Source organism: Colletes gigas, unplaced genomic scaffold (assembly GCF_013123115.1).
Source record: "Colletes gigas isolate AHSC1104 unplaced genomic scaffold, ASM1312311v1 Colletes_gigas_Sc00005, whole genome shotgun sequence".
In the NCBI taxonomy this organism is placed as follows: domain Eukaryota; kingdom Metazoa; phylum Arthropoda; class Insecta; order Hymenoptera; family Colletidae; genus Colletes; species Colletes gigas.
Window position 1 is genome coordinate 7,927,243 of NW_025106634.1, and position 22,394 is coordinate 7,949,636.

At 44.5% G+C, this 22,394-nt stretch overlaps 1 protein-coding gene across 2 annotated transcripts in view; it reads left to right on the top strand.

Annotated features, from left to right (window-relative positions):
• The first annotated feature begins 6,940 nt into the window (after positions 1-6,940).
• The window catches only part of LOC122395007 (Krueppel-like factor 8), a 65,540-nt gene continuing 50,086 nt past the window's right edge, over positions 6,941-22,394 (top strand). For both annotated transcript variants that reach the window (XM_043392276.1, XM_043392277.1), the window contains exon 1: positions 6,941-8,360. In XM_043392276.1, the coding sequence (XP_043248211.1) occupies positions 7,995-8,360 (366 nt within the window). In that variant the 5' untranslated portion in view covers positions 6,941-7,994. The remainder of the gene's footprint in view (positions 8,361-22,394) is intronic.

Genomic DNA, 22,394 nt, shown 5'->3' on the forward strand with positions numbered 1-22,394 from the left:
GTAATATATGTTATTACTACATTTTCATTGCGTATATTTATCGTTAATATTAAAGCGTAAGTAAATCGAAGTAATTGCATCGGTAAAAACTTTCCTCGTTCTATTAGCGTAGGAATACACAGGAGTGTGAAATAATTACTTTGAAATACTGTGTCTATTGAAGTTATTTTTGTTAACAATAAGAAAGTAATGTCGCGCAGTCGTTAGTCGTTCGTTGCGAATGCACGTTGCGTACAAATATAGTCGGAAGGAATTGGGAACATTCAGTCTGAGTGGGGTACAGTTAGTATTCACCGCGACTCGCGTCTGCGCAGCAAGTGGATACGCGACCTAACTGTATCTCACTCATTCTCGCTGTTATTTGCTCGCTCTGACTGTACGTTTACGCAGCGAGTATTCGCGGCGAGCTTTTTGGGGTTGTGCCGTCGGTGAATATTTGAAGTATTTATCGAAATAAAAATCTTTACTCGATTGTATCGTGACAAAAAAAAATAGGTCGAACGAGAAGGTAGTAGCTAAAAAATAGGGGAGCATTTAATGCAGATTTGCACGATAGAGTACGGTTCACAAATGTGCAATGTTATATGTATGTGTTGTGACAGCTATGGTGTCATCTTACGATCACCTTGGCGTGCCCAAGAGAATTTCACTTCCCTCTCATAATACTGTTGCCGACATCTCTTCCCTATACTTAATGTACGTTTGCTGGCTAATAATTGCTGTTTGGTATTTGCTACATTCTCCTATCGGCAATTGAATCGGCATGTACGTTCTTACAATTATTCTTTCCTGTTCGCGTAGGCACGCGTAATGCCGAGTTCTGATCCTGATATTCTGTTCGGTCAGAGCCATCGTTATTTTTATTTGTCAATGTATGTCCGAACTAAATACCATCGTTTGCATTATACATTTATCTCGAATAACCGTTCTTTCAAACTATCAAATAATGGATACATATTTCTTTTTTTTTTTTAGTAAAAAAGAAAATTACTTTTGCCATCGTTGTGTTCAACGTTCTCGAACAGACGACTGTATGGACTATTTTTACTTCGGATTTACGATTAGCTGCAAGTATCCTTATTTTCTACCAGTAGTATACAGGGTGTTCGGCCACCCCTGGGAAAAATTTTAATGGGGTACTCTATAGGCCAAAATAAGACGAAAAACAAGAATACCAATTTGTTGATGGAGGCTTTGTTAAACAATTATTAACGGTTAAAGTTCCGTCCGTACTGAATTTTTTTCTCGTAAATGCGCAGGATTTCGCGGGTATGTCCATTCACCAAAAATGATTGTAATTGACCCCCGCAACTGAAAATAATTTTTCCAGAACGATTTGAAATTTTTTTTCCCTTCGAAAAATTTCACACATTCTCGAATTTTTTTCTAGAAAGTGGGTAGGATTTCGGGGGTATGTCTGTTGACCAAAAATAATTGTAATTGAACCCTACAACTAAAAATAATTTTTTTAGAACGATTTGAAAATTTTTAATTTTGTCGGAAAATTTCACACCTTCTCGAATTTTTTTCTCGAATGTGGGTAGGATTTCGAGAGTATGTCTAATGACCAAAAATGATTGTAACTGAACCCTACAACTAAAAATAATTTTTTTAGAACGATTTGAAAATTTTTAATTTTGTCGAAAAGTTTCACACCTTCTCGAATTTTTTTCTCGAAAGTGGGTAGGATTTCGAGGGTATGCCTATTAAGCAAAAATTATTGTAATTTACCCCTGCAGCTAATCATAATTTTTTTAGAACGATTTGAAAATTTTTAATTTTGTCGAAAAATTTCACAACTTCTCGAATTTTTTTCTCGAAAGTGGGTAGGATTTCGAGGGTATGCCTATTAAGCAAAAATTATTGTAATTGACCCCTGCAGCTAATCATAATTTTTTTAGAACGATTTGAAAATTTTTATTTTTCTCGAAAAATTTCACACCTCGAATTTTTTTCTCGAAAGTGGGTAGGATTTCGAGAGTATGTCTAATGACCAAAAATGATTGTAATTGGCCCCCGCAACCGAAAATAATTTTTTCCAGAACGATTTGAAATTTTTGAATTTAATTGTTAATAACTTTTTAACGAAGCCTCCATCAACAAATTGGTATTCCTGATTTTCGTCTTATTTTGGCCTCTAGAATCCCTCGTTAAAATTTGTCCCAGGGGTGGCAGAACACCCTGTACACATATTAATCCATTAATCGGGGATGACGTATCAACTCGTCACGGATATTTTAAAACATCGCGCGTAAATTTAAACTCGATGAATCATTTTATTGTCGCTAGGATGGCACAATATCTTCGTATGTATTTTTTTCACTCGATTCGATTCTAGTTTTTGTCGTCGAACAATGCCGAATCTAAACGAGTGCGATATATTCGATTGTAACGCGAAACCCGTCCAACGGACAAGTGAATCAGCGCGCGTGGTTACACCATACGTATGATTCAGATATCGTAATGGTAGATATAATTAAAGATGTACCGGGTATCGCATTTACAATTCGAAAGAAGACGGTAAAGCTACACTCGCACCTATCATTATGCTAATTCCTCTCCGTTCCCTCTATCCGCCTTCTCTCACTCTTGTTCGCTTTTTGCCTTATTATTATGCCATCGTACTGACCCGATACACGCGACAATTAAAGACGATAATTTTATTCGCCGATCCGATCATCGACCAAAAAGACACGCATGAAACGATCGTCATGGAATTCGTGCAACCTTATTTTATTATGTCACATCGAATTTTCAGGATTATCCAACGACTCTTTAGGTTCGCGTGCATTTTGTAATCGTCTTAATCGAACGGTTCGAAGTTAATTAACGCGTTGACCGCCGCGCGCATTTTACGCGGTTCGCCCATGGCGCTGCGTATTTTTACTATTGTTCGCGTCGCCGGTCACCGGTGGCGCTGCAACCAAGTCGAGTGCCGGCCACCGGTGACCCCCAACGGCAGTCAACGTGTCGATACAATATTTGCATTCGATCGTAAAATAATACGTTCGACGAAATGACATGGAACGATCGATCGTTCTAATTTCTTCTTCTTCGACCGTTTTACGAAACGTTAACGCTGTTAACCCGATAATAAGACGATTGTATGTACCTGGAGTGGTCTTCGGTCTATCGCTAGCTGCGAATCTTTGTCGTGGATTTGCGCGCAGCGGCGAACTCGCGCGGAATCGCGCAAAGAGGGCCGTGAGCAGCCAGCCATTGGCTATCGAAGCCGACCAATGGGCGAGTACTTCCATTCATAAGTTGCGCTGCTTCCGTCCTGATAGTGGGGGGGAGGGGGGTGTCTGTGATGCAACTCGAATTCTAGCTACTGCTTAAATAGTTGCTTCCACGACCCCCACCGTAGTGCCTTTTGACACGTTTCTCCCTTTGCTCCACTCCGATCGCAATTCTATTTCATCCCTCGTATCAGATATTTTTCTTCCGTATAAATTACAGGGGGAAAAAATCATACGAATGTTTACACAGAGCCGGATGCAAGCGTCGCCACTGTACGCAATTCCGTCCACGAACATTTACGAGCTCGTACGTTTCGACAAGTTCTAGAATCGCTTCTTTTTGGCCGAAGGAAAGAAGTCGTATTTCCAATTCCCGTATTTAACGCTAGAACTACCGACAACTATAGTGTGTTTATTCGCGAAGAAATGTATAATGCAATGGAAATAAGTATTTATTCAGTCTCTTATAGAAAAATTACAAATTTGTTACAGGTTTTATTAGAAATTACGAATGGGTCATTTTGACTGGTTTGGTAGTTCTGGTGTTAAAATTTCAAATTCGAGTAAAAGGGGACGCCTATTCGTGCGCAAAGTTTCATGGTGGTAATAGCGTTTCGAATGAATAGAAACCCTTTTCCGTGGCGCGTCTCGGAAGCTCGGTGCTCGCGAATGGGAACGGAAAAGGGTCGCGTCGAAAGGGCAGCGGGGGAGTTTGGTGGGGCGGGTCGGGTCGTGACGGGACGAGACGGGGTCATAGATTCGCGGTGAGACCGTCGCGTTACGATTCACGCGTTCGCTTAAATGATCCGCGCGTAGAAAGGGGAGTCATGCAGGTGCAGGTCATGTGAAATATTTGCACTTTGTCGTAATTTGCGTAACCCGTTGCATATATAATAAATCCGCAAAGCTAAAGCGCCACGATAGAAAATCGTTTCACAATCTAAAGAGAAAGGGAATCTCTGGCTCCGTGGGAGGGGAGAGATTCGAGATGCTTGTTGCCGCATACATTACACACGTACACGTCGTGGATTCGTTGTATGCACTCTGAATTCGACCGGAATCAAGCTTCGTTCATCCCATCAACGTTTCGAAAAAAAACGAAATAAAAAAAAACAAAGATATATCGGTAACCTTTTATTTTTGCTTGTTTTCCTGTCTAGGGATATCGACATTTTTCCAAATTACAACGAACAGAATTGTTCGACAATCGAATGGAGCACTTGTTAAAAAACTGGCAAGCACGAAGGTTCTGTTTGTCGTAATCGACCACCTCCGTAGCAATCGACGCGTTAACGGTGGTTTATTCGTTCATTTTTTTCAGATCGATTTGTTATCCGGTCCAAAACGCGCGGATACCGCGGCCGCAGAATGTTTAGCGATCGACGGCAAAAAGTGATCGCCGCGCGGGTGATAGCGAGCGGAACGAGAGACGAGACGTTAGTCGTAGTAGGGTGACGTCAGACGAGCGTTGGCGGAATAGCTATGGCCGTTCCCGTTGTCCAAGAGGAAGATCGGGAGAAGAAAATCTCGCGAACAAGACGGAGACGGAGGCTCGCGGTTGCAGAACGGGACTCGATAGAACAGGAGGATCTCTCTCTGTCGCGCGTAGTTGCGTGTTTCGGGCGCGGAGGAGGATCGATCGAACGCGAAATCGGGTTCGATGGCCGTCGTGTTTACCGGTAATTCGGTAAAACTTTCAAATTCACGAATTGCAAATGGTCCGCCAAAAGTCGAGGGCGCAGCGACCGTTTGCTGTCGTACAACCCCATGTCATCACCGATCCACCATTATGACTGTACTTCAGTATTGTCTTTACTAATGTACTCTTTTTTTCTTTGCCAGTAGCCTTCGATGCACCGTGGCAACGATAATAGAATGGCGGAGAATGGAACCTCCCTTATCGCGTTGGAACGAGCTCGTCGGAGGTGCACGGAGGGTTTGAATCAGGAGATTGGAAAGGTTTTGAAAATAACTTTTAAACTGTTGTATATCTGAATTATTGTGAATATTATTGGGAAAATAGTTTTCACGATAATATTAATTTTGTTTGTGATTTCAGTATCGGTTCTCCTACGTCAATTGTGAAAGACTTGAAGAAAATGGATAACGACGAAGAAGATAATACAACTGGCAGCGCATTATAGGTTTATATTATAATTATTTCATTGTTCATTAATAAATTGCATTGGTACGTTAACCACGGTTAATTGTTTTCGATCTTCGGTTCGAATAGTAGGAAAATTGGAAAGAAGGGAGCCGTCTCTTTGCTGGGACGTCGGTGTTCGTTAAATTCCAGCAAAGAGTACCCAAGGGGTTGAGGCACGACACGTCCCGACATCGTGTCGAGAGGTAAGGAAAAAAGAAGCAGAGGAGAAGCAACGATCGAGGAGAAGTGTGCCAAAGTCGTCGGTGGTAGGAGTCCCTCGATAGCTCTCGGCGATAATCGTACTCTGGAGGGAGACTGAGATCGTGAACGGATCCTTGAGGAGGGACGAGGAGGAAGCGAAAGCGCGGAAGAGGAGAGGGAACGCGCGCGCGCGCGAGATGAAAAGAGGAAAAGAGCTTGGCGGCGTCGGAGGGACGAGAGAGAAAGCGTGATATCAGGACGCGGAGGAGACAAGGAGAACGATACGAGGAGAGAGAGAGAGAGAGAGAGAGAGGATCGCGGAGGAAATGGCAGAAGGTGGAAAAGAGAAGGAGGCGGAGGAGGAGATGTCGGGTGAAGCAGGGAGGGCGTTAGAGGGGTAGAGAGTGAAAGAGACGGGCAAGCGACGAGACGGGGGCGTGCTTGATGGCCGCCTAGACCGCTCGGATCGGTCGCGCCCGGGGCGTGAGCCAGCCAGAAGCACAAGGCAGAAGTAGACGCGAGCATAGCGTAAGAGAGACAGAGGGAGCGAGGAAGCGAAAAGAGTACGGTCCCGTGGAGGGCTGCGTTCACCGGGCAGTTACTCCGGAACCGTTGCCTTGACGACACGCGTTCACGCATGCGCGTACGCGACACCGGGTGCACTAGATCGCGTCACGAGCACCAGTTGCGTTCGCCACCCTCGCCTTTTACCACTACTACCACCTTTTTCTCCACCCTACCACCGTACGTTCTAACCACCACCACCGGCGCCGTCACCTTCGTCGTCGGCGTCGTCGTCACCACCACCATCGCCACCGCTACCACCACCACCGTCGCTACCGCCGCAGACGTTGTCGCCGTTGCTGGTTCTCCGTCGGCACTCTCGACCGTATCTACTCCCCCGATACTTATTCGCCTCCCCCGCGACTCCTACTACTCTTCGCTATTTCGCGCGTTCTCTTCTTCTCCACCTCCCCGGCCTCCGTTGAGTTTGCTCGGGCGGGAAAGAGAGACGGAGAACGACGACGCGTTAACGGGAGCGCGCGCTGTCACCGACGAGAACATTGTTCGCGCTCAGCCGACGACTACCATCCCATGCGTGTCTCATACCCGTACAGTTTACAAGTTTACCGCCCGTATTTTCGTACGAAAGCCACCCTTTTCGCGTCCGCTCCGTGCTTCTCCACTTTCGGTGTCTCCGTCCACGGCTCCACCTCCACCGTCACCACCGTCTCCACCTCCTGCTCTTCGTCCTCCCTCTTCCAAGCTGGCGCGTTCTCCACCTCTTCCTCTTCCTCCTGCGCGTTTCGCGTATCGCCGCTAAGAGTGTCCGGTTGTCATGCGTCGACGGTGCTCGCGATAAGGCGCGACCGTATCGGAGTTTTCGTCGATTGGCCGCGACCGATCGTCCCGTGCCTCTTCGCGCGGCCAGTGATTTTACGAACCGAACCGCCTGGACTCCGATCGCCGATCAGTGCGACTACACCAGACGTTGACGACGAATCCGTTCCTCGTTCCCTCTTGTTATCGATTTTCTATTGTGTGAAACTCGTCAAAGTGTCGCCGCGGAACCGGAGGAACGCTCGCCGTCGGTGAATCCCGGTTTGGATCGCGATCACGTTCCATGTCTGGCTGTCGTCGCGAAACCTGCCGCTGTACCCTGGCGTCGCATCGACAGCGGCAGGTCAACCGCGTCATCTGTGTGCCCGTACCTCGCCCGGAAGCATGAGAGCCAACGAAAACGGGGAGGATCGATTCGGCCAGTTGGTCCTGGAGAACAGGACGAAGCGTCGCAAAGGCTGCCGCGTCCTCTAAGGCGGAACGTACCGGGTCCCATAGTTATGCGAGGAATCGGTTGCCCCGGGAACATGGAATTCGGTCGTGGCGCGCGAACCGACGACTCGCTGCCCTCGGTGTGCACTTCCGTTTCCCGTTTTCGGATAAAATAGAAGCTCGTCCTCCCCACCCCCCGTATCTCTTTCGTTCTCGCGAAGTCGAAAGGTGGAAGAGAGAAGTGCGATGGTATTGGCGTACAGGTACTAAAAAAAAAGAAAAAAGTGAAAGATGGTCTCGCGTTTCGTTGATGGCAAACGATACGTCTGAACGGCGAGTTTGAAAACCGCGGAGCATGATCGCGGTAAATCATTCAGGATTTCGTCGAGAGATCGGAACAGAGTCCAAAGAGCGACGCCCGAGTCTTTGGGAATCGCGATCTAGAAATTCAAACGGTTACGGACGATAGCGTCGACTCTGAGAGAGAATAGATCGTTGGGAAGGATCGACGAAGAGGGGTGTAAGAAGAGGAAGAAGAAGAGGCTAGAGTATCGTCGTTAAGGCCCGGTGGGCGAAATCGGTGTTCTCGTATTCCGAGTGACAGGTACACGAAGGGGGTGTCGGTCGCAGATTGGATGGTTCCGCGGGGGTTAACCCTTGGGAGGTCGATTTGGGAGCAGCCAGAGCCGGAGCAGCAACGTTTCTACGACTCTCCGCCACCACGGATGGACGTGAGCGTGTGCTGCTTGCCCGCCAGTGCCGGCTCGGGGGCCCAGCACCCTCATCCAGCGAGTTTGCCTTCCGGCGGACAACCGACGATTCAGCCACCCTATCAGTATGCCGATCAGATAGTGCCGGATCGGGGTCAGCCCGACGGATTGCCGGTACTCGGCTGTACCGGCCAGGACAACTGGCAGCAGATCTCATCCGCTTCCAGCGTCGCCGGGGCTGTCACCGCCACTACCACTACCTACATCGATTACTCTTGGCTGCAGATGCAGGTGAGCATTCGTCTGCTATTAAATTTTTATTTCGTGTGTGCGAAAAATGGCCGTTATTCTAGTAGTCAAAGGGTCAAGAGTAACGTGACTTGTTCCCCCTACGCGAAAACGCCAACGATACGATGTCTGGCAGCAAAAACATGAAGAGCGTCCCTGAACCGACTGAGAAAGTCATAATGTTCCTATCGCATTTGGTTGTACTTGCACTAGCCTAAGATCCAATTGAATTGTTACCTTTGCAAGCTAGCTGTTGGAAACCCAAAATTTCACGACCCTGAGTCTGCTGGTCGAGGGTTGATCCGGAGCTATTCGCGCTGTTATTATTCTCTAACGGATTTATAAATAGGTACTTACATCGTTTCCTCGTTCGTCGCGTTATTGCAGAGTGTTTGGAAAAAGTCTCGTTACGCGATGACCTAACACCGTCTTACGATCTTACGGTGTATCGTTCGATTCCGCGACACTGCATGATTTCACCGTGGAAACAGTCATTAATCGCGGTCTTCCTATTACCTGGCTCGAACGTTGGCCGACGGGCAAAACGATTACCCGTTCGTACGTTGTCGCGTCATAAGTTTAGCTCAACGGAACATCGAGTGCTCGTAAACTTGCAGTCTGCATCGTTTGCAATGACAGTTTCTCAAAGATATGGAAACGTACCCGAAGAACTGTGTTGCGTGTTTGTTTGATGCAGGGGTGGCGGACCTATGACACGTGCCCTACGTGACGCGCAAGTAAATTTACACAGCACGCGGTCGAATTCTAAATATTAGGCATTCGGGAAATTACCCACGTTGGTCACGATTCGGAGGATCCTTACGATTGAAAACTAACGCGTGTGTACACCGAGCCATTCGATTATAAAATTCTGTTAAAAGTTAACAAAACAGAGATCTAAATAATAATGATATGGTCTGCTGATACGCTTAGCCCCGTTTGGATCACATAAACACCGCCAGTGAGTTACTTAAATTTTATTCGCTGGCTGTTTCGCAAGTTTTCCCGTGTTTTTACTCGCGTAAATTGTAGACGAAGATAATGCGTGCAAATATCTGTCACCGAGTGTTCACTATTTTTTAAATTGACGCGTTAGAGTTGGTCCGCGACGTCAACTGTCATGGCGGAGGCACACGCGTTGGTACGGCGGACATGCAATTGTTCACGTGGAAAAAGACAGCGAGATATCGTATCGATTCCGGGGAAGCGTTAGATCGTAAAATAATAGAGCGAAGTAATAATGCCCATTACTATTATCTCGGTCCGTGCGGCCGTTCTCCCCTTTCTAGACTTAGCGGCGTTTCCACATAAAGCCGCGTTGTTGACAGGGCAAATATCCTTTGATACGCCGTCCGTCTGGGACACGCGTCGCACGCCTTTCCACCTTACGGAGGAACTTGGACGACGCGCACGCGTGCACCGTTGTCTCCGGCTCGGAGTGTGTGCCCACCCACACTCGATCGCGTATTCGTGGAATATTGTCTCCGTGGCTTTCCAACAAATCGGAATCCACCGCGAACGATGGGGGATCTATGGATCCGTTCGCTGTTCTCCGTTTTACGCGCGTAAACACCGAGAAGCCTTGCATAATCCGGGAAACGAGATCCTCCGTTCGGAAAACACGTTTGGCTATCGAGGAAAACGACAATTAGTCCGTCAAATACCTGATCGGTTAAGAAAAATGTAGTACAAGGCGACGTGTCGTTGACGTAAATCGTAAATCGTAAATCTTGTGTCAGTCTACCGAGCTGTTGTTCGATGCAAACTACTCTGGTTTACGCCATGTTTTAAGTAACCAAATAATTCACGAACGATTTCTTAATAGGACAGAACCTGTTGCTCCTGCTTGTTGTTAGACTCGCTGAATTCTAACGTTTAAAGACGTTTGAGAGCGTTTGTTTATTCCATGCTCAATGCCAGTGTTGAAACGTTTCGTCAACGATGGAACTTCTGAAAGATTGGGAAACCCCGTTGCATCCAGCCCCGAAGGTAGCCATTTTGAGCAAGCCTCGATCGCTTCCTATGTGAAGGATAGAGAATATATGTGAATAACTTGAAACCTACATAAACTTTTTATGTAGGAAGCAATCGCGTCCACGGCAAGGTTTCTTAGATCATTTTATCATTTCGAAGGGCGAGTTTGATCTAAAAAGGATTAATTTATACCGCGCGCGATCGGTAAAGGGATTAATTTGTGAGAAAAGAAGTTTATTACGAAATTGAAGACGTACGACCCGATAATAAGCCGGTAGCCGATGATCGAGCGATTAATTTTGCGTGGAATCGTTAACGCGTTCTTCTTCGCGGTCGGGTCGATCGGTATTCGATAGCGAATCTAATTGAAATTCGAAAGCTTCTTTTTCTCCCTTCCCCCCACCTTCAATCTTATCGATATAGAACGATCGTCGAGTCCGTTTTTGCGGATCGACTTTCGAGCACGCGTCACCGTAGGTTTTTTCTACGATCGCGACCATGGATATATCGTATGGTGGCCTCTAATAAGAAACCAGTTTTTTGATACCGTTATCGATACCAACCGTTAATTGAAGTTCGCGCAAACACTGCTCGAAAATTCAATAACTTTGGACGTCGACGTTATTAGATTTGCGATCGTAAGATCATCCAATCGTTAATCTCGAGTTCCTGGTTCTCTGGGCGCGGTACCATGGACTTTTACAACGCTTTTTGCCGACTACAAGAAATCGATCTTACGCAAATTCGACGGGAAAGTATTTTTACTATTCGCGATTACGAAAATTTCAAGACGCGTCGCGAGGTACAATGAGTACCAGATACAAATAATGGCACCAGATCACTAATTACCCGTTACCTGGACGCAATCTAAACGCATTGTGACGCGCGTAAGATAATAAGCGGACGGAAATCCACGATTATCGTGGCCAGGTAGAAAGGGCATCCCGGCAACCACCGGACGAACCATTTCCACGGTTCACCGCCCTTCGTTTCAGTTCTGCGTATGATTACCGTTCCACCGATTATTTCGCTCGGACGTTCGTACGGAGAACAAACGCAATTAACATTGGGCTCCGAGATCGGCTCGTCTGGCTAAAATACGAGGACGATCTTGTTTGCACGGAGGGAAACTCTCTCACGCGGTTTACGTTACCGCCACCCAACCGACTATTAACCTCGTATTTTCCGATCGCGGTACGCCTGGGGTGCCTACATCGTCTTTTCTCATTTTATTCAACTCTATTCAGTTCGTACGAAGTATAGAAACATATAAAAATATTTCATCCCTTCGCAGCCATGAAAAATCGCGGACGACAGATGCTATTAACGCTAGATCTACGGGCATTGATCACACGTATATTTATTGATACCTTAAAATACGATTTTTCTTTTAAATAGAATATGTATTCGTGGCATTGCATCGATCAAACTCAACATAGGTTGTTAAAAAATAATATTTACGCGTTCTGCAATTTTAAATATGGAACCAGACATCCGTCAAATCTAGTGTTAACATAATTGAACCGAGATTAGTGAACGAAACGACAAAAGACAGCTTCTCCAATTTCAACTCGATAAGTGTAACCTACCCGTATAGTATTTAATTTTGTTTACATTTGTTCCTACAATGGCCACTGGAAAGAATAGATTTGTTTTACGAGTACCTCGTGAATATACAAGGCTTGATGAAACTTAACATCAAGAACTTATAACGAGTCTTGTACAGGGTTAATAAGTTACGTATACGTGACAATGGCCGTTAGAGCGTCGAGGGAAGATTCGAGGATCCAGCGATCCGTGTTATTCCGCGCATTAGAGCGTCGCGGCGTTTGCTATGACTCACGACGAATCGCGAGACAGTGGGTGGGTGTGCAGTTACTCGCGTTGCACGCATTGGACGCGTTGTACGAGCACATGGCCCTGTTGGGCGATCAAACGCAGGCGAGCTTGCATAATCGGGCGAACATAGGTGCTCTTAAATTTAGTTTTACGTGGAACTTCCGGTCAATATTTCGAACGATGTATATCCGTGTCAATTAGGTTATTAAACATTCCTGATCTCGGTTACGAAAGGCGTGGAAGGTTTTTGTTATCCGGCTGATCGCGAGGCTAATTTTTCTGTGGCTCGTGGCCAGGGGATTCGCGCGTTTGCTCGTGCAACCCCGTTTCGTTGTCGTTACGTTTGGTCGTACTGCACCGAACCAATGTTACGGACAATTTACTCGCGAAATTAGTTACAAAACGCTCGACCTATCTACCCATCAGCCACTTCCTCTTCCTTCACGTTAAATAGATGGACGGCCATTAAATGCCGAGAGTGGAGGAAGAGTTATTGTTCACGGATTGCCATAATAGATTCGAACGCGCGCACGATGCGCTTGGGTTAGGTACGTCCGTGTTCCCTGTGCTCGATTTTCGTGCCCCATCGCTTTGGATTTTCTCGATTATCACTCGTCAAGAACTGTAAACAACACGAGCACACGTTGAGGCATCAGAGAGTCAGATAATACAGCTCTATCAACGTTATTGTAGTATCAAAGAAGCCAACGATTTTTAATTTTGGAACTCGAGCGCTCATTATTGTGATATTGTTTCTCCATAAAACCTTTTAAGCCCCCATTCACCTCTATAGAGTTTTAATTTTATTCCATGTCGCCATCTTACATTTCAAAATTGATACCATTTTCGTAATTAATATTTAGGCGTATTTGCACCATTGCAACGGTTTGGTGATACGATAATAATTACGTACTTGCATGTTAAATCTGAAGTTTCTAGATTCATTTACGGAAATAAGGCAACTTTAATACGAACGTTCGGACCAAACGTTGCAACCCCTTTTCACCCCTTCAGAGGTTGAATTTTGTAAAAAACCGTAATAGGTGTTTGATTAATTATATCAAAGAGCATTAAGACCAAATTTGAAGCAAATCCTACCACAAATAAAGTATTCCTCATACAAAGATTGCAACCCTCTTTCACTCCTCTAGGGGTAGAATTTCTTAAAATGCCGAAACAGGTGTTTCATCAATTATGTCAAAGAGCATTAAGACCAAGTTTCAAGTGAATTCAACCACAAATAAAGTATTCCTCATACAAACGTTGCAACCCCCTCTCACCCCTCTAGGGGTAGAATTTCTTAAAATGCCGAAACAGGTGTTTGATTAATTATATCAAAGAGCATTAAGACCAAATTTGAAGCAAATCCAACCACAAATAAAGTATTCCTCATACAAAGATTGCAACCCTCTTTCACTCCTCTAGGGGTAGAATTTCTTAAAATGCCGAAACAGGTGTTTCATCAATTATGTCAAAGAGCATTAAGACCAAGTTTCAAGTGAATTCAACCACAAATAAAGTATTCCTCATACAAACGTTGCAACCCCCTCTCACCCCTCTAGGGGTAGAATTTCTTAAAATGCCGAAACAGGTGTTTGATTAATTATATCAAAGAGCATTAAGACCAAATTTGAAGCAAATCCAACCACAAATAAAGTATTCCTCATACAAACGTTGCAACCCTCTTTCACTCCTCTAGGGGTAGAATTTCTTAAAATGCTGAAACAGGTGTTCGATTAATTATATCAAAGAGCATTAAGACCAAATTTGAAGCAAATCCTACCACAAATAAAATACTCCTCGTGCAAACGTTGCAACCCCTTTCCAACCCCTTAGAGAGTTGAATTTCGGAATATCCTTTCGTATTCCTTGTACACATCATAAATGAAACCTCTGTGCAAAACTTCAGCTTTTTATGTCCACGGGCTTAGTGAGTCAGGCCTTTAATTTTATATTATATAGATTAACGTGTCTTTGTTTGGTATCGATCGGGTCCCGTGACAAATCCTGGAGCATATTTTCGACCCTCGTGGGCAATCGTTCGAGCATCGTTTCGGTTAGGAGTCACGGGTCACGATCGCCAGGAAACAGATATGATGCGCGTCGCGAAGCGTGAAAAGCCCGAACGCACCCAGCGATTACGTTTCGAATATACGCGGGCATATTTGTGCGTAAAGGGTATATCCGTAACGCTGGGAACAATCGGGGAGAAAAAATGTCGGAAGGGTGGGGAGAGAGGGCATTAAACTACCAGTAATTGGGGAAATTTCTTTTACGGAATCGTTGACCCGTCGATTACGCCGTGTATCCCGAAAGTCGACCATTCGTTGAACGCGAATCGAGGAAACGGTAATCAAAACGACGCGTATTTCTCGTTTTAACGACGCAGATAACGAAAGCGTCGGCACGAAGACACTTATCGTCGGTACGGTTCATATTTCTCGACGGTAATTGCGAATGCAATCGAGAGATTTTTATCGCCTTTTATCTATAAGAGGCTCCACTTCAATTAACGAATTCTTTCGACTCCGGGGATTAAATGGGACCGTGGCAAAACCGCGCTTATATACATCTCGTGAAATATTAAGCACCCGGGAAGAGTTCTTGTCGACTTTCGATGATTGCGATTCTAAGATTGCGTCCAACATACTCCGCGATGCGTACCGTAACCGTGCGTTTCAGATCGACGATCTACGATCAAATTAAAGACGAAATCAACTCGAACGAGCCTCACCGCCTTCGCAGAACGAATCGCGGGCGCATTTTTCGAACGAATAATCGATCGTTCGTCGAAAGTGCATTCAAAATTCTTGCAAACGCGCGCCTGTCCGCGTCTTCGTTAAACTCGTCGGGTAACGACCCGTGAATTAACGACGCTTACGTTGATCGAAAGTTAACGCGCGTTACCGGCGATTCAAGTTCGTTTCTTGCGACTTTCCATTTTAAGAGGTTTATACAGGGTGTAAACGATAACTTTGGCAAAAATCATAGGGTAAGTAGAGGTCCCATAGGCAAGTACTTTGAGCATGGGAACCCGTGTCCGGAAATGCACCAGCAAAGAATTACGGCGATCTTTAATTTTGGTCTTTCGCGCCTGATGGGCAGGCAAACTTTTTTTAGTTTATTGTTTCTTGACCATGATTTCATTAAATAAAATAATTATATTTTATGTAAATATTTATTAATATATAAATATTAAATTTATTATTATTAAATATTAAATTTATTATTATTAAATTATGAATTTATTACTATTAAATTATGATTTGTAGATTAATATATAATCTATTGATTGTATAAAATCATAGATATTTATATATTATCAAACTCTAGATATATATTTATAAATAACTATAGATATTAAATTAATAAATTTATATAGATAATATGATATACTTATTATCTATAAAGTAATTATTAATCAATGTTTACGTTGTTCATCGTAAAACTTTCAATGTTTGTCATATTTGTCACCTCAAAAGAAACAGTTTCCAGTACGATGGGTTTTCTATCCATCAGGCGCTAAAGACCGAAGTTAAAGATTGCATACTTGCCTATGGGGCCTTTACTTACCCTATGATTTTTGCCAAAGTTATCGTTTACATCCTGTATATTATAGGGCAATATGGAGCGAGCTATAAATCGTCTGAAATTGGAATCTTCGTTTCGCGGAGGTTTGACGAATTTTTTCACAGCTTTGGGGCAAACGTCAGACGGGAAAGGAGGCTGTAGGGATTACTTAATCCGCGTGGAAGTCCGTCGCGTCGTACGGTGGAAGGCAGCGGCGATTTCCGCGTAGGAAACGCGTTCCAGTCGAGAGGACCGAGGGGGCAAAAGGTCGATCGAGCAGACGCTGCTAGGCCGGCTGGCTTAGGAGCGTACTCGCCTAGCTGGGAGCAGTATTAAACGCGGCGAGTCGCGCCGCGGTGCCGGATAGTTTTCTACGCCGAGGAGTTACGAGAGGATAAAGACGCTCTGGAGTTGTCGGCCACCGTCGACCACGTGGAAAAGGAATATAAACTCTGGGCACCGTTACTCGTTCGACATACGCTCTTGCCATTCAGTCTTTAGAAGCTGCGCGAAACGGTTCCTGGCTCGCCCGTCCCTCCAAACGCTTGCGCGCAAATTAGAATATACGATTATTCTTTCGCGCCGCTACGATGCAAACGAACTTCTCTCGGTACGACGATCGTCTTTCCTCCAAACTCTAACGCGCAAAAGCGTTAAAAATATCTCTTTTACAAAGTTTCCCGCGATACCAGGAATCGTCGTACCAGAGAGGCACGAAAACGTAGGGTAGAGAGTTTTAAAAAGAGCAACGCAAAAAGAACCGACAATGCTTTCCGCCTAATGAGACTCTGTCGCTCGGACAGGAAATTACTCGGGCAGGTTTATTGTGTACTGACCTCCATCCGCGCGTCCAGGTGTAGGTGTAATCTGCGAATACCTTAATACACTATGAGAACCGGTCATAAATTACCCCTCGTCTAGGAACAATGAATTAAACGCGAATTACTTTCGTTACTTTGCTCGTACGCTCTAATCCTCACGCGATATCGAATTGGCTTTAATTTCCTCCGCCTAATAAACCGTCTTCCTCGAATCGCAAGTGCCTCGAATCGCTAAAAAAAAAATATGTTCGCGCGACCAGCGAGGTTTCAGCGGGCTGTAAACTGAATTTTGATTCGATCGGAAAGATTGTTCGTTGTTTAAAAAATTTTTAGATTCGTTATTATTATAGGTCTTGAAACAGGTGGAAATCGGTGGACGAAAAGCGTGGATAGCACGCGGGATCGCGATTCCGAGGCAAACGATAAATTCTCAGGCAATATCGCGTTCGTCGGTGAGTTTATCGTCGAGAGGGAGGCAAGGTCGCGATCGTTATCGGCGAAATAATTGATTGTAAACAGAGTAAATTAAGGGTGGGGTGGAAAAGGGGGAGGGGAACGGAGTCGTAAAAACGAAGCGAAACGGGGCTCGATAAAGGTGTTGTACGTAAGTACGGAGCAACCGAAGACCTCATAGGAGGCAACCTCGTGGCATCGCATACTTAATGTCCACGGAGAAGCGCTTTGTAGCCAGCACGGAAGTCTCGGCTGTATAACACATTAGCATTACGAGCTAACACCGAGGACGGATTGTAAAGCATCGGTGTATCTGCTGTAATAACTGTGAAGCGACTTTGCGCTTTTCATACTAATGAGATGGATTTTAATGGCTCGATTCTCGAGCGTCTCTTGGCACCTCGACCACTGCGAAAAATTGACCTCTCCTGTCTGAAAGCCTCGAAGGCTGCTCGTTCGCGACAAAACCAATGGGGCAACATCCGTCGTTCACGTTTCATACGGTCTCCTCTGTCTTTCGTTTCGCGATTTCAATCTCGTTTTCACTCTTCGTCCCATATTCATTTTTCCTCGCGTTGGGATACTATACGATTCGGGGTTTCAAGAGGTCGGACTTCCGTTTAGACCACAAGATAGAAGTCTGTATGAATTTTCGTGGTAGCAAATCACTTGGATCAGTTTTTTGTAGATAAAGATCAGAAATTTTACGATCGTGGAACCATGTTGCTACCAGGAAGATGGTAAAAGGTGTTACACCAAACTGGCCAGTGTATAATTCACTAAAATATTTGTGTGTTACGAGAAAATTACTTTCCTAACAACCCAACAGTATCCAATTCGTTTTGATAGCTTCTGAAGATGAAATCAGCGAGTGTGCGGTTCGGATGCGTTCGGAATCGCGGCGATAACGATTTCGTTGACCCGACGGGACATCCAGGAAGTCGAACGCAGACATCGCGTAACATCACGGACGGTTAATTGGTCTTAGCGCGAGAGAGAGAGGGAGAGAGAGAGGTCGGTCGAGTAAGAGAAATAAAATAGACGACGGTGGAGATGCGAATCGTTTTCGGTTGGGCGGAGGCTAGTTGGTTATCCGCTTCTCTTGCGCTCTTCTGCGAGGTACCGTTATGCTCGCGGCGCCCCGGGCCTCAGAGGTCCCTTCTTTCCTCCTTTCCTCCTTTCCTTCGTTCCTTCTCGACTCTTGCTCGACTCTCTTTTCCTTTACCTTGGCTCGCCTTAACGTATCTTCTCCCTTCTCTCCTCGACGATGGCCTGGCCTGCCCTACCCTGCCGTGCCATGCCCTATCTGCCTAGCTGGCCGCGGAACACGGAAACGAGCCTCCGGATGGTTCGTAAGCCCCGCGGATCCACCGTCATTTTTCTCTTACACCGAGCTCGGTCTAATTACCACCAACCTTTCGTCGTGGATATTATAATCGCCCTCGAAACTCCTCCAAGTCCAGAAACTTTAGTTTTGCGTACTCCTTATCTCCTGAGACGTGTAAACTGCAAGGTAATAGGGTCAGTTGCTCTGATATGGAATACTTTTTTATGTACACATGTTAAATATTATGAATTTATAGGATATTTTATGCTCTTTTGACTGGTAACAAACAAATTTAAAATGTAACAACGATTTGAGGAATGTTTACTGAGGTCCTCATTCTCCATATTAGGCTCACAGTGCTCGTAATGTGCAATACTGTATTTATATTTGAAGAAATAATCGAACTAACACGAAGGTGATGCACTTACCTTGTTATGTATAATATTAGAATGTTATGTATAATATTCTTCAATGGAACTTATTTCATACTAGAGCAATTGACCCTATCGTTAAGGGCAATTTTGTAGGCCCTAAATATGTGTAATAATCCCACGAAATAAGACAGTAAGCTATACGTTTTGAATATTATTATTACCAACGGTGTAAGGACAGAAAATGAAGGTGCAAACTAATAGACTTTGTGGTATGGATTCACGCGATTAGACGGTACGGGCAAAGTCGCGTGCTAATTTTCTTAACGAACGCGTTAATTTTGTTTAAAGACGATCTAAGACGAAAATCGAGGATCCAGGTTTGCGAAGAGCCCTCGAAACGTCGAGTACAAACATCGGGTCATATATGGGTCTAGGCTGTCCGCGTGTAAATAGACCTAGAGCCGTGAGAATTGAGTCGTATACATGTCGTGTCTTTGGAATAGGTTGTTCAACGCGACATGCAACGAACCATACAAAGTTGCGTTGGATATTTTCCAAAGAGGCGATACGGGACAACGCGATAAGAGTTCACGGATAAGGGGATTCCAAGCGAGGAGGCACCTGCATGATTTTTCTGGGATTTTAAAGCAAAGAGCTAAACAAAAATAAAACGACGGTTGGCAGATCAATTATATTGATCGTATCAGCGTTGCATTTCAACAATATTTATTTTAATTTGAACATTTTTGAGTTTGAAATCGACTTGGCGGGAAAGGTGTACGGTGGATGATTCGATTATAAAATGGCTCCCGAAGCGGTTAATTCTTTGGTAACGTTCTGCAAATAACAATGCAGGAGAGAAAGTAGTGCCAAGATCTTGCACGCTGTCGAGTTCACCGATCGCGAGTGCAATATTATCGATAATGCAAGGGCGTACCGAAAGAATTAACAATAGAAACGCGTTAGTCGTTATTTAGAGTCGCCCAACCGATCAGCAGGATTCGTAAGCACGCGTTGCTCGATTAAGAACTTTAAATCGTAGAACGATCGACTCGCCAGGCGATCGATCGCCCGGAGGGAGGATTTTCCCGATCCCGAAAAACGGGCTACGCCGCTTTTGTTTACGTTTCATTCCCACGAAATCAAAGTTCAAAGTTCCGATCGAGGCGTATCGGCGTTGTTGTTGAACGGTTGATTTATAGCGAGCAGACTTTGGGCTACTTTCTCGTGCCGAGCGTTACGTAAAGGCTGACGGCCCTCCGGACGTTTCGCGTAGCTTCGTTTTTGCGATCCGTATCGCTTTTCGTCGAATACAGACGATCTTAACACCTGGAGACATTTTTTATATTCCATTTTAGCGTGGCTCTCCAGTTTCTAAACAGTTTTAACCTTTCAAATTGTCCACGAAATCGAGACTTTGCTTTTAATGGTTTATCAAAAGTGATAAATACATTTGTAAGAAAAATCGATAGGGGCTAGTTGGAGAAATTTTTTGGAGAAAAAAAAAAATTTCAAATTGTTCTAAAAAAATTATGATTAGCTGCAGGAGTCAATTACAATAATTTTTGGTGAATAGACATACCCTCAAATTCTTAACCATTTTCGAGAAAAAAATTCGAGTAGGTGCAGAAATTTTCGGCGAAATTAAAAAATTTCAAATCATTCTGAAAAAAATATTTTTAGTTGCGAGGGTCAATTACAATCATTTTTGGTGAATAGACGTATCCTTGAAATCCTAACCATTTTCGAGAAAAAAATTCGTGAATGTTCAGAAATTTTCGGTGAAATTAAAAAATTTCAAATCGTTCTAAAAAAATTGTTTTCGACTCGAGGGGGCAATTACAATCATTTTTGGTCAATAGACATATCCTTGAAATCCGACGCATTTTCGAGAAAAGAATTCGAATAGGGGCAGAAATTTTCGGCGAAATTCAAAAATTTCAAATCGTTCTAAAAAAATTATTTTTAGCTGCGGGGGTTAATTATAATCATTTTTGGTCAATAGACATACCCTCGAATTTTTAACCATTTTCGAGAAAAAAATTCGAGAAGGTGCAGAAATTTTCGGTGAAATCAAATAATTTCAAATGGTTCTAAAAAAATTATTTTTAGTTGCGGGAGTTAATTACAATCATTTTGGGTGAATAGACATACCCTCGTAATCCTAACCATTTTCCAGAAAAAAATTCCGGTAGGTGAGGAAATTTTCGGCGAAATTAAATAATTTCAAATCGTTCTGAAAAAATTATTTTTAGTTGCAAGGGTCAATTACTATCATTTTTGGTCAATAGACGTATCCTCGAAATCCTAACCATTTTCGAGAAAAAAATTCGAGAAAGTGTAGAAATTTTTGGCGAAATTAAAAAATTTCAAATCATTCTGAAAAAAATATTTTTAGCTGCGGGGGTCAATTACAATCATCTTTGGTGAATAGGCATACCCTCGAAATCCTAACCATTTTCGAGAAAAAAATTCGTGAATGTTCAGAAATTTTCGGTGAAATTGAAGAATTTGAAATCGTACTAAAAAAATTATTTTTATCTGCGGGGGTCAATTACAATCATTTTTGGTGAATAGACATACCCTCGAAAATCTACTCACTTTCGAGAAAAAAAATCCATTACCGAAAATGTAATCTGTGGCCAGAAATGCTACTCTGAAATTTCATACATTTGTTTGAAGCTTAAAATTTATCCTAAGGTTGGCCCTGCAAGAAGTTGCGTAGTTTCTTTATGAAAAAAATATCAAAGAGACCATTAAAAAACGCGTTTTACAGTAGAAGACCTCCTCGAAGGAGGCTCGGAGGATTCGAAACGCGCGGACTTAGCCGCGAGTGCGCACACGTGCGCGCAAAGAGAGAGAGAGAGAGAGAGAGAGGATGATGAGTCCGGCTGGAATTCTCTCTGAACGTTGACCTACGGTACCGAAGATCAGGGAAATTTATATCTGCCGGCGCGGTGTGCACGCATCGCGGTGCCCCGGGATCGCGTTGCGTCGGTAGTAACCGATCGGTTTCCGAGACCGTTACGAAATATGACGTATAAACGATACTTACCACGGCGCGCGCCTATAATTGTACGTCATTGTCAATACAAGTGTATCGGAGTCGGAAACGGTACATTCGGGATCGTGTGAAACTTTTAACTCCTTCTCGTGCATCGAGGCCTGGCTCGCCGCTTCTGACAATCGCACGCAATGGTTGCGGTCGGATTTTTCACCGATCGATCTTCGTACAAAGGGAACTCGATACGTCATTCCCGACACGGATCGACGGTATGCGAGAATTCACGTTTTCGAGCGGTTTTGCCGTTTGCTCGATCACGAGTCGCGTGAAACAAAACGCGTCGAAAAATCGAGAAATACCAGGAAGCTTGGGAGGGGTGGGGGGGAAAAAAAACGTAGAGATCGGGTGTAAACGTAGCGTGCGAGGGACTCGCGCTAGGCGTTCTCGGACGAAGAAAAGTTCCGAAGAAGGTCTTTAGCCTTCGGCTAAGCGTACCGCAGCGTGCAGGAAGACCGGTGAGCAGCGACTGACTTTTAAGATGCGTACCGACACGCATTCTACGTGTCCCTCGGCTGCGTGGCAATCGTGTCAGCAATGCCGGGGACCGTGAAACGCATGTAAATCCTTTTCTTCGCAGAGCCAAAGTACCGAAGTTCTTGTAACGCGTGTCCACGG